This window comes from Catharus ustulatus, chromosome 15, assembly GCF_009819885.2.
Source record: "Catharus ustulatus isolate bCatUst1 chromosome 15, bCatUst1.pri.v2, whole genome shotgun sequence".
Taxonomy (NCBI): Eukaryota; Metazoa; Chordata; class Aves; order Passeriformes; family Turdidae; genus Catharus; species Catharus ustulatus.
In genome coordinates this window covers 17,950,286-17,962,762 of record NC_046235.1, presented here as the reverse complement: position 1 = coordinate 17,962,762, position 12,477 = coordinate 17,950,286, and the positions used below count along the sequence as shown (strand labels likewise).

Here is a 12,477-nt window from a genome sequence, read left to right as displayed (position 1 = left end):
CATTTGTCTGAATAAAAATTTTTACACTGAGAATTCTTCTACACTACCATCTTTTCTGCACTGAAGGGATGAGGATGGGAATTACCACAATGGGATGAGCCATGGGCAGGGTGGGTGGCAATTCCTGCTCTCAGCTCCTCAGGAGGGGCTTTGTCCCTGCTTTGTCCCCTCCCTGTCCCCACTCTGTCCCCTCTATGGCACTGGCAGGTGTCTTGGGTTACAATACAGGGTGTGATAAAAGGTGTCTGTTCTATCACCATCTGCTGAGGGTGGGGCAGTGATCCTGATCTCTGTGGGAGATATTCTGCTAATGGGCATCCATTGAAACCAGGCAGGGCAGTGTTCTTTATCTCATGGGATATCTCCTGTTCATGGTCATGGTTTATAAACCAGCTGGGGCAGTGTTCTTTATCTCCATGGGATATCTCCTGTTCATGGCCATGTTTTATAAACCAGGCAGGGCAGTGTTCTTTATCTTTTCACAACCCATCCTTCCTCCAGCCAGTCATTTTCTGCTCATGGCCATTGAGTCCCACTGTGGCACTGATAAAATTACTGCATCCCATTGGGAGTTGCTCCAGCCAGGGGGAAGAGCCCAACATTTCTTACCAAGATAAAAACAGGTTTTGGGACACTAAGGGAGCCCCTTTCTCCACTGGACTCCAGAGGGAAACCGGATTTCTCCACATCCCCACTGGAGCTCCGGAGGGAAACTGCACCTTGTACAGGAGCACTGCTCCAGCTGAGCCACATCTGTCACTGCAGGAGGATGCAGCCACCATGGGATGGGACTGCTGCCAACACCCTGCCTGACGGGTGTCAGGTTGTACTCTGACTGTGTCAGGGTTTGGGGTTTGTTCTTTGTAGTGCTGTATTTCTATTTTAATTTTCCTAGTAAAGAACTGTTATTCCTAATTCCCATATCTTTGCCTGAGAGCTCCTTGATTTCAAAATTATAATAATTTGGAGGGAGGGGGTTTACATTCTCCATTTCAAAGAGAAGCTCCTGCCTTTCTCAGCAGACACCTGTTCCCCAGACCAGGACAGATGGCTCACCTGAGCTGCCTGTCCCGGCACACGGCCACCATGACCAGCAGGTTGCCCAGGATGGCCATGAGGATGACGGCGGAGATGAAGGAGAGCAGCAGGATCTTCTCCGCGGTGCCAAAGCCCTCCCTGGAACTGGGAGGGAGCACAAAAGTGGGAGAAACAAAGCTAAAATTAAAAAATTTTAAAAGTTTAATGAGGGGTAAAACAGGTAGTACACAGTGCTGGCCAAGAAAAAATTGTTAAAATTGTCACAATTGTTAAAACTCTTATAACAATTTTCCTTAGATACTTTTTCATTGCACTGAGCAGCTGAATATTTATGAATATTGTACACATTCAAACATTCCCTTGGGTTCTTTTGTGTGTTCTGGGAATTCTTTAGTTTTGTTCCACTCCTGACCCATTGTGCAATAGCACACATTTGATTTTTGGGAGTCGTGTATGCCATTTCCTCACAATGTATATCTCATTTTTTCACTATATATGTAATTTCCTCACAATGTATATATCATTTTTTCACAATATATATGTAATTTCCTCACAATGTATATATCATTTTTTCACAATATATGTGTAATTTCCTCACAATGTATATGTGAAATCAGTTTTGGGGGGGTTCTCTCGTGCCATTGTGCACTGGGGAACATCAAATATCAAACATTGGGGTGCAGGGTGGATTTCATCTGGGCTGTTCCTGCCTGTGCAGCCATCCATCAGCAGCAGGAATACATGTTAATTATTCAGTCTTAGTAATTGCAAGTTGTTAATAATGGAAGAAGTGGATATTGCTGTAAATTAAAATCAATGGTTTGCATAACATCTTTTATCAAATCCCAGAGCTCTGCCTCCCGAGCTCACTTCTCTGTCTGACACAGCCCAGACTGATGGGTTTGCTGCTGTGGGGAAATGAGGTTCAGGTAAATGATTGCTGGTGAGCAGGAGTGCAGAAATCACTGCAGGAAAAGGTGAAATTCTGCTGGGGAAATGAAATTCAGGTAAATGATTGCTGGTGAGCAGGAGTGCAGAAATCACTGCAGGAGAAGGTGAAATTCTGGTGGGGAAATGAAATTCAGGTAAATGATTGCTGGTGAGCAGGAGTGCAGAAATCACTGCAGGAAAAGGTGAGATTCTGGTGGGGAAATGAAATTCAGGTAAATGATTGCTGGTGAGCAGGAGTGCAGAAATCACTGCAGGAAAAGGTGAGATTCTGGTGGGGAAATGAAATTCAGGTAAATGATTGCTGGTGAGCAGGAGTGCAGAAATCACTGCAGGAAAAGGTGAGATTCTGCTGGGGATGAATGCTGCAAACCACACCTGCATGAGCTCTCCTGCACGGTCACTCATGGAAGGAAAATTATTTTTCAAGCTCAATTTTCACTTTCTGTGAACACCCAACTTCTCTGAGTGAACTCAAGAGCTTTTGCATGTTTGATGGGGCAGGGAAAGAGCTCAGAGCAGTCACAGGCTCAGAGCATCCCTGGCTCTCATTCCCCAGCACATCCTGCCCTCCCCGGCAGCACAGAGGGGAAAACCTGCTGGGAGCACAGAGCTGCAGCAGCAAGAGAAGTAAATAAAGTAAAGTAAAGTAAAGTAAAGTAAAGTAAAGTAAAGTAAAGTAAAGTAAAGTAAAGTAAAATAGAAAAAAATAAAATAGAAAAAATAAAACAAAATAAAATATAAAATAATAGAAAAAATAATATAAAAGTTAAAATAAAATAAAATTTAAAAAATAAAATAAAGTAAAATAAAATATAAAATAAAATAAAAATATAGCATAAAAGAAAGTAAAATAAAATATAAAATATAAAATAAAATAAAAATATAACATAAAGTAAAATAAAATAAAATATAATATAAAAATAATATAAAGTAAAATATATGAAATAAAGTAAAATATGAAAAATGAAGTAAAATAAAATATAGAAACAAAATACAATATAAATTAAAATATAACATAAAATAAAAATATAAAATAAAATAAAATAATTTAAAAAATAAAATAAAATAAAATAAAATAAAATAAAATAAAATTAAATTAAATTAAATTAAATAAATAAATAAAGCCATGCTTGGGGTCAAGAGGAGCAGAACTGCTACAAGGATGGCCCATTCCAGGCTGGAAGGGATAACTCTGCCTGCACAGGGCACCTGGAGCACCCCCAGGGATTGCTGGAACTTTCCCCAATAAGGGATGTGCTTTTCAGCCTCCCTGAAAATGAAAAACTCTGAGCAGTGGGAGCTCAGAAAGATTTTCCATTTAAAGTGCCCTGGGGTGTGGGGAATACAAGGAAGGGTTGGTTTGTTTTGCAGCCAGGGTTTTTCCCTCTGTCATTCTGGATTTCATAACCACAAATAAGCTGTTATTGCCCTTTCCTGTTTCCCTGATTAGTGCTAGGCATAAAAATTCATTAAGCACCTAAAAATCAAGATAAGCTATTTTATGAGTAAACCTGATAATGTGTCAGCACAGAAACACGAGGATAGGGAAGGGATGATTTGATCTCTGCCTTTCCAGCTGTTACCACATCCTCTCAAATATTAATCAGAAGTCAGCATTAATCCACAAGCATTTAATTTCCCTGAATGCCTTTGAGTGCTGCCCTGCTTCAGTGCAGATGGCAGGACAGCTCCAAACACATTCCAGTCAATGAAACCCCTCACTTGTTTTACAAACAGACTGAAATGAATTAAAGGATTGACAAGGCAGGAAAAAACAGCATTGCACGAATCAAAATAACTCAGTTATAATGACAGCACAGGGTTAAAAACGGTTCTAAAATCATGGGAATTGTGTACAATGGAGAAATGTTTCTAAAATCATGGGAATTGTGTAAAATAGAGAAATGTTTCTAAAGTCATGGGAATTGTGTCCAATAGAGAAATGTTTCTAAAATCATGGGAACTGTGTACAATAGAGAAATGTTTCTAAAATCATGGGAATTGTGTACAACAGAGAAATGTTTCTAAAATCATGGGAATTGTGTACAATTAGAGAAATGTTTCCAAAATCATGGGAATTGTGTACAATAGAGAAATGTTTCTAAAATCATGGGAATTGTGTACAACAGAAAAATGTTTCCAAAATCATGGGAATTGTGTAAAATAGAGAAATGTTTCTAAAATCATGGGAATTGTGTACAATGGAGAAATGTTTCCAAAATCATGGGAATTGTGTCCAATAGAGAAATCTTTCTAAAATCATGGGAATTGTGTCCAACAGAGAAATGTTTCTAAAATCATGGGAATTGTGTCCAATAGAGAAAATGTTTCTAAAATCATGGGAATTGTGTACAGCAGATTCAGGGGGTGGAAAGAAAGGTTGGGTCTGGTAGGGCTGGGAAAGGGAACCAATGTTGAGCTTTGTCTTTATTGAATCATGTGTAACTGCACCTGAGTAATCATCATATGATAAATAATGTGATGGTTAAATGTAATAATTGATTAGTAAATTGAATGTATTATTGTTTAATCATAACAAGAATCAAAATCCCACCCTGGGCATCCCTGGAATGCTCAAACTCTCCTGGAGCTCTGGCATTCCCTGGGGAGCCTGGGCAGTGCCCAGCACCTCTGGGGGAAGAACCTTTCCCAAAATCCATCCTGACCCTCCCTAGCCCAGCTCCAACCCTGTCCCTGTCCCTGTCCCTGTCCCTGTCCCTGTCCCAGAGGTTGGAGCTGCAGACCCCAAGGAGTCTCCCTGCACAATCCCAGTGCCCTCAGCTGCTCCTCCAGACCCCTCCCCATCCCCCTGTCCCTTTTTTGGGGGGCTCTCCCAAGCTTTAGAGATGATTGTGGTGCCCAAACTGTGCCCAGGACTGGAGGTGCCAAACCCCTGAGCTCTCTGTGCTGCCCTGTGCACTCCCCTCAGCAGCAGCAGCAGAAAAACTTCTCCTTTGCTCAGTGGAATTTGGATCTGGAACTCCAAACTCACCCAGGACAACGAGATGCTTCACCTGAGCCAGAGTCTGCACTTGGGGAATGAGGGAGGAAATAAAGCCAGGCTTGGGGAGCTTGGGCTCTGCCTAAGCCTGGGCTGTCCTGGCAGGGATGGGCTGGTCCAGCACACAGCTCTGTGCTGGTGCTGAGGGCAGGACAGAGCCCTGGCTCTGCTCTGCTCCACAGTTACATAATCCACACCCACACACCAGCAGATCTCGCTGCAGGGCTGATGGATGTGAGCACAATCCTCAAAACCCATTAGACTGTCACCTAAAACAGGAGCTAAAATTAACTTATGAAATCAGCAGGAGATTAGGATCACAGTATTTACACAGAGCACAGGCAGCTGCTGCAAATTCTTTGTTTTGCACCCTCTAACAACTTCCACAGAGCCCCTGTGCCACCCAAACCCCACCTGACACATCCACCTGGGCTCTGCAGCACCTTGGATTGGGCTTTTTAACTCAGAATATATTTGCAAATCTTCAAACTTTAATCCAGCTGAACATTCCCCTTTTGTTTTCACAGCAGCACTTTGGGATTTGCACAGGAGGAGAGTGCCCAGAGGAAGCACCAGGATGCTCAGAGGGATGGAGCAGCTCTGCTGGGATGGCTGGGATTCTGTGCAGAGTATTTGAATGGTTATCAAACACCCCACAGCAATGAAAAACCCAAATCTCTGACCTAGGCAGGGATTTAGACTCACCACACAGCACAGCAGAGATGTGGCAACAATCATTTCTCCTTTGTAAATGCTGAATAAAAGCCAAGATCAAACACACATTTAATCAGAAAGGTTTTGATCAGCTCCTAATTAGAATTGTGAGTCCATGGCCTCTCCCACACCTCCCAGCAGTTTGATGATGAACAGAGGAGGATGAAAGAAGAATATCAACCCTGACTTTTGCTGTGTATCCCAAATCAGAATGTGATTATCCCCTCTTTTGCCTCTCTCCTGTCACACACAGGGCTGAATATTCAACACAAACACCACAGAGCACCTCATTTCCAATATTCTCAATAATTGTCATTCATTTCCCTTCCCTATTCCCTGAAGGCAGAGCCCAGGGTCTACTTCTGCACAAGAATATTTGTAATTTGACTTCTGCACAGAATAAATTTACCTCCCAGAGACATCACCATGACACACACGTACAACTCCAGTTTTATCTCAGGAGTTCAGAAACAGGGAGGGACTGGATGCAGATCCATGACACAGAAAAGAAAGGAAAAGAAAGGTTTAGGCTCATACCAAACATACTCTGAGTGCCCAGATTTCTCACAGAACTCAGAAAATGAGAATTATTGCCTCCTGCAATAACCAGCTGCAGAACTGCGGGGCACAGAGTCACAAAACTCTTCAGTGCTGCAGCTCCTGGGCACAAAGCATTTAATGCCCAGTTTTATTGTACATTTTCCTGTAAAAATTCCCCCAAAATGAGCCCTGCCCTATGCCCAGAGATTTGTTACCTCTCAGGCTGTTCTTGCCATTCTCAGCATTCTCATTCTGACTTCTCTTTCTCAAAACTTTGTTCCCATCTTTGCCCAAAGCCCAGGACTTACAAGGTGCTCGAATCAGAAACCATAAAGGTTCTGCTCTGCTTTTTCAAATCTGCAGTCAGGAAAACGTTGTGAAATGAGGGGCATTTAGTCAAGACCCTTGGAAGGGTCCTGCATTAAAATATCCAGGCTGTGCCCTTTTCCCACTGCCTGTTCACACCCTGGACAGCAAAAGACAAATACAGCTATTGGCTAATTTCTAATATTTCCTGGAGACTTTCCCACTTTCAAGCCTCCAGAGGAATGAAAAAGTTCCTTGCAGCCACCTCTGCTAATGGGAGACTTGGCACAAGACAATAAAACATTGAGTTCTAGAATACATTTTATTTGAGACCCCCTGTGTGACTCCAAGCCACACAAACACAGTCCCCAGCTCCTTTGGAGCTTTGCTATAAAAATCCTGGTTTGTTAAAGATAATTCCAGTGGGGGCAGCCAGAAACCTCCCAGCCCCTGATGTTCACAGCTCATTTTTATGGCCCTCACTGGTGTGGAGGCTCCAGCCAGGTGTCCTGGCTGAGCAAGGACGTGGAATGTCCTTGGTTCAAGAGCAGAGCTCTTAAATTCCGTGTTTAATTTAAACCTCCCTGTGCAGCCCCAGCTAAGTGCATGTTCTGAATACTCTCCACAAAGCCCTCATCACATTTCCCACTCCAAACAAACAAGAGAGGAGGTCAAGGTGCTTTGAGGAGGGGAAGTGCTCAGATGGAAGCCAGACACCAGCCAGGAGTCAGGACCAGCACATTTCTGCAGCCTGGGATGCTCGGGGAGTGTTTGTTAATTGTGGTTAATTGGGGCAGGAGCTTCCAGCAGGAACAAATCCCTGATTCCTGGAAACAGGGGAAAGGGGCAGTGCAAATGTGGGGACAAAGGGAATTTTGCCAGCCTGATGCTGAGGGTCAGCCCTGCAGAAATCAAGGAAGGTGTTGTGGAAAGCCCCTGGCACTGCTGGGTAAAAGCTGGAATGAGATCCAGCCCATTTCAGCCAGCATATCCCAGTTTTTAGGATGATTTTCACATCCTTCCACAGCCTTTTCCCCTCTGTGCAGAGACACTGATGCTAAAAATGTCATGCAAGACGTCAAAAAGTTCATTTTTTGTGGCCCAGCTTTTAGTCTAGGGAATTTTCATGAGCACAGATTGCTCTAATAAAAGCAGCTGAAACCTCAGAGAGCTCTGACCTCCCCGTGGGGCTGAGCACAAACACAAACAGGAGCTGCCCCTCTGCACTCTCCAAGTTTATTTTAATAATTTATTATAAAATATCTCATTTATTTACAGAGCCTGTGTGTCTCCCTTGCTCCACAGCTGCCATCAGAGAGCACACTATTAATTTGCAGAAGCTGGAGCCAGGCTTAAAAACTCCATTAATTAAGTGTTGGCGGAGGTGTTTGGAAAGATGTTCCCATAAATATAGTGCTTTAAAGTGTTTCCCTAGAAACTGAGAAAAGAGTTGAACAATATGAAAAATACCCAGGCTGATGCCTCCCCCGTGGAGCAGTGCCTGGGCTGGAGGCAAAGAACTTTTTTCCCAAGGTTTTTTGGGCTACTGGAAATTTTTGGCTGGTAGCAGGAGGTGTAAAAGTGAAACCTCGTTATCATTCCTTGCTTGCCTGTGCCCTCCTGCTCTGCCCTGGTGTTGGCAGGGGATGCTCTGGGAGCTCTGAATGCTCTGGGGCTGCAGGTTCAGGAGTTCCCCAGGTGTTTGGCTGCTCCCAGTTTGTGGATTCCTCCCAAAGTGGCCCTGCTGCTCCCAACCATCCCAGGGTAAACCTGGCACAGCCCACAGCCTCTTCCAGTGGCTCCTTTTGACATTTCATGGAATCACTGAGGTGGGAAAAGCCCTCCCAGCCCATCCAGTCCCAGCTGTGCCCAATCCCCACCCTGTCCCCAGCCCAGAGCGCTCAGTGTCACCTCCAGGAATTCCCAGGGCACTCCAGGGATGGGGATCCAACCCTCCCTGGAGAAATTCATAGAGAAATTCCTGCTATGTCCACCCTGAGCCTGCCCAGTCTGTTCCCTCTTCTCTGTCCCTGTTCCCTGGGAGAAATCCCAAATCCCCCCTGGCTGTCCCCTCCTGTCAGGGAGTTGTGCAGAGCCAGAAATTCCCCCCTGAGCCTCCTTTTCTCCTTCTGAGCCCCTTCCCAGCTCCCTCAGCCCCTCCTAAAATCTCCTCCATCAGTTCATTGATCTCTGCAGAAATGCAGGAGCAAATCCCCCTCTGGATGGATGCTGCTGCTATCACAGAAGGGTTAGAGCTGATCTTCCCTTGGAAAGGGAAGGAGGAAGAGAGCTCCAGGCTGGCTGTGGCCAGTTAAATGACTTTTTACAGCCTGTTATTTCTCACCTAAACAGAAGTGTGATCAAAGAACTCGAGATAAACGATGATTTAATGACTCCAAGTGTAGAAGCTGGAGAGGTTTTGAGAAGAGCTTGTGTACACAGGAATAAACATTTCTACTGCAGCCTGCTGGAGGCACCCTGAGCTGTTTGCCTCCCATGGATCCCCCTGCCAGAGCCTGAATCCCTTCCATTTCCTGCACTTTGGGTCACTTTGGTGCCTGTTTGGTTGCAACCCCTCAGGCCAGCCCTTGTCCCCATCCTGCAGTGTCCTGAGCCAGGGGATGAGGAACAGCCCAGCTCCTCCCAGGACATCCCAGGGATGGCTGTTTGGGGACTCTCTGTCCCTCTGTGGCTCTGGCTCCTGTTTCTGCCAGATCTGGATGGGGAGAGGAGATCAAGGACCAAGCCAGACCCATCCTAGAGCCAAACCCATCCTAGAGCCATCCCAAAACCAAACCCATCCCAAAACCAAACCCATCCCAGAGTCAGAGCCATCCCAAAAGCAAATCCATACCAAAAGCAGAGCCATCCCAGAGCCATCCTACAGCCAGAGCCATCCCAGAGCCGTCCTAGAGCCAGAGCCAACACATTCCAAAACCAAACCTATCCCAGAGCCAGAGCCATCCCAAAACCAAACCCATCCCAAAAACAAACCCATCCCAGAGCCATCCCAGAGCCATCCCAGAGTCAAATCCATCCCAAAAGCAAACCCATCCCAAAACCAAAACCCATCCCAAAAACAAAACTCATCCAAAAAACAAAACCCATCCCAAAAACAAAACCCATCCCAGAGCCACCCCAAAACCAGAGCCATCCCGGAGCCAAATCCACCCCAAAACCAAACCCATCCCAGAGCCAGAGCCATCCCAAAACCAAACCCATTCCAAAGCCAGATCCATCCCAAAATCAGATCCATCCGAGAGCCATCCTACTGCCAGAGCCATCCCAGAGCCATTCTAGAGCCACACCCATCCCAAAACCAGACCCATCCCAGAGCCAAGCCCATCCCAGAGCCACAGCCATCCTAAAAGCAGACTCATCCTACAGCCAGAGCCATCCCAGAGCCAAATCCACCCCAAAACCAAACCCATCCCAAAACCAGACCCATCCCAGAGCCAGGCACCAACAGTCACTTCTCATGGTCCACAGGGAAAAGCCAGCACAGCAAACTCCAGGATTTGGGGCTCACCAAACACAGAATTCCCCAATCCCCTCCCAAGGGCATGGATGGAGCTCAGGACTGTGCCTCTGTACCAGAGCTTTGGGTTAAAAAATGGGATTTTTTCCTTTGCTTCAACACCAACACAACCAATCCACCCAATCTGGTTCCTCGTTCCCTCACCTTGCTGCTCATTCCTCAAAGTCAAGATAAGATTAATGAGCTCCACACAGAACTGCTGGAGGGCTCTGCACTTTCCAAGCCACAAAAACACCTTCAGCAACAAAGTGAGAAAAGCAAAGCTGATAAAGCCAAGTTTGGAAGCAATTAACATCAATCTAACATTCAGCTGGTTTGGGGGCTCAGCTTAAAAATAAAAAGCAATTACTGCTGTGGCAAACTGAAGGAATATATTGCTTTTCCATGGCTGGTTAACAAAGGGAGTCTTTCACCAGCACTTACAACTAAAAGGGTTTTGTAAAAGCTGTTTGCCTGCTCTAAAGGTGCTGGTGATTTTTATTTTTCACCTGTTTATCCAGGAACCCTACACCTGAGGAAACAAGAATTCTTTAGGGTGAAGCACTCAGGACAATATTCCAAAATCTGCCTGGAACACAATTGTGGGATCAATATTTTGTGTAGGAAATCCCACAGTGAAAATCCAGCGTCCACAAAGGGGACAGAGCAGAAACTTTATTTAAATAATGGTGGGGGAAAAATGTGGGGGGGGAAAGTATGGGAAAAAAAGGATGGGGAAAAGGCAGGGGAAAAAAGGCAGGAAAAAGGGGTGGGAAAAAAAGTGAAAAAAAGGTGGGAAAAAAAGGGGGGAGAAACAGGCAGAGGAAAGGTGGGGGAAAAGAGTGGGAGAAAAAAAGGTGGGGAAAAAAAGTGGGAAAAATAGCAGGGAAAATGGAGTTTAAAAAGGTGGGATGAAAAGGGGTGGAGGGGAAAGGGGGTGGGAAAAAGGGATAGGAAAAATTGGGGAAAAAGGCAGGAAAAACCAAGTTGGGGGGGAGAAAAACAGGGGAAAAAGGGAGAAAAAAAAGGTAGGGAAAAAGGGGGAGGAAAATGGTGGGGAAAAAAAGGCAGAAAAAGGCAGCGGTGGTGGGGAAAGGGAGGGGAAAGGGCAGGGAAAAAAGGCAGAAAAAGGCAGGGCAAAAATGCCAGGCACAAGGTGCAGGTGGGAGTCACCTGTGCTCCAAAAACAGGAGTGAGATTTGGCTACCAGGGCAGGAGATTTGGCTACCAGGGCACGAGATTTGGCTACCAGGGCAGGAGATTTGGCTACCATCCCACACCAAGAGAAGCTCTGCCCCGTGCTGGCAATGGGAGGGCTCTGCTGGGAGGTGATGGAGCCTTCCCCAAACCTGGGGAGGTTTTCAGTCACAGTTGTGACTTACCCTGGCAGAGGCACAGTTTGATCTCTCTGGATTGCTGGAACCAATTTGAGGTTTTCATTTCAAACCCCCTGACAGGATCTCATTAACCCACTGCCTGTAATAAATGTACCCAATAGCAATCGCAGAGTCACATGGAATTAAGAAATCCAATAAAATATAAATAGGAAACACTCGTGGGTCATTCCTTTTCCTACTCTGGAATTAGAGAAAATGAGGTCTGCCACCTCCCTCGGGCTGTGATGAATGCAGGTTCCAAACTGAACTGTCAAAAATTTCCAGGAATGTCTCTCCAACATCACGTTGCAACCTTTTCAAAATTCATAACATTTTCTACTGTAAAGAAATCCTTGACTTGTCTGGGCTGTGTTTGACATTCTCCAAGCACAGGGTGATGCTCCAGGAACCCCCAGATCAGGCCCTGCTGTGTGAGCAGAGACTTTTGTCTGCTGTAAAAGGGGAAATGCCACCCTGCAGTTTTACAGATGAGTTGTGGGGTCACAGCTGAGGGGCTGCAGGAGCCAAATCCTTCCTCCTACCTCACATTCACATCAAGTTCTTCCATCACAGGCAGCAGGCACAGGCAGCTGGGGGTTCAATGTCCATAGAAGAGACCTCATCCTGCAGGGGAGAGAGAAATGGAGGGGTTGGTTCAGGGTCTCCCCTAAATTCAGATTCTCCCCAGGGTTTGTTGGGCACCCAGCACATCATGTTCAGCTGCTTCACTCCCAGCTCTTTTTCCATCAGGCAGCTCTTCCCCCATTCCAAATCATCTGCAAGACTTCCCCAGGACTTCCCCAACTCTGAGAGCTGCAAAAAGCAGCTTGAACAGAGCCAAACTGGAGAAAGTTTGCAAAGCCCAGGTGGGAAAACACAAGCAAGAAGGCTTGGTAAATTAGTTTCTGTTTTTACACAAACCTAAAACATTGACTTACCACTAAATTAAACCAGGTTTCCTGTGACACTCTATTGTGCAGCCTTATGAATACTTAATAGCAGTGCTGTAATTACAAAGAACTAAATGCTTTGCA

The 12,477-nt window shown here is 45.4% G+C and overlaps 1 protein-coding gene across 5 annotated transcripts in view; it reads right to left on the bottom strand.

Annotated features, from left to right (window-relative positions):
- Window positions 1-12,477, bottom strand: part of HTR4 (5-hydroxytryptamine receptor 4) — a 66,281-nt gene that overhangs the window by 31,794 nt on the left and 22,010 nt on the right. For all 5 annotated transcript variants that reach the window (XR_004419483.1, XR_004419484.1, XM_033072901.1 and 2 more), the window contains exons 2-3: window positions 11,986-12,067; window positions 1,057-1,182 (exon numbers count right to left, since the gene is read on the bottom strand). Coding sequence is in view for 3 of the 5 variants with exons in the window: in XM_033072901.1 (XP_032928792.1) it covers window positions 1,057-1,182; window positions 11,986-12,011 (152 nt within the window). In the remaining 2 variants the exon portion in view is untranslated. The remainder of the gene's footprint in view (window positions 1-1,056; window positions 1,183-11,985; window positions 12,068-12,477) is intronic.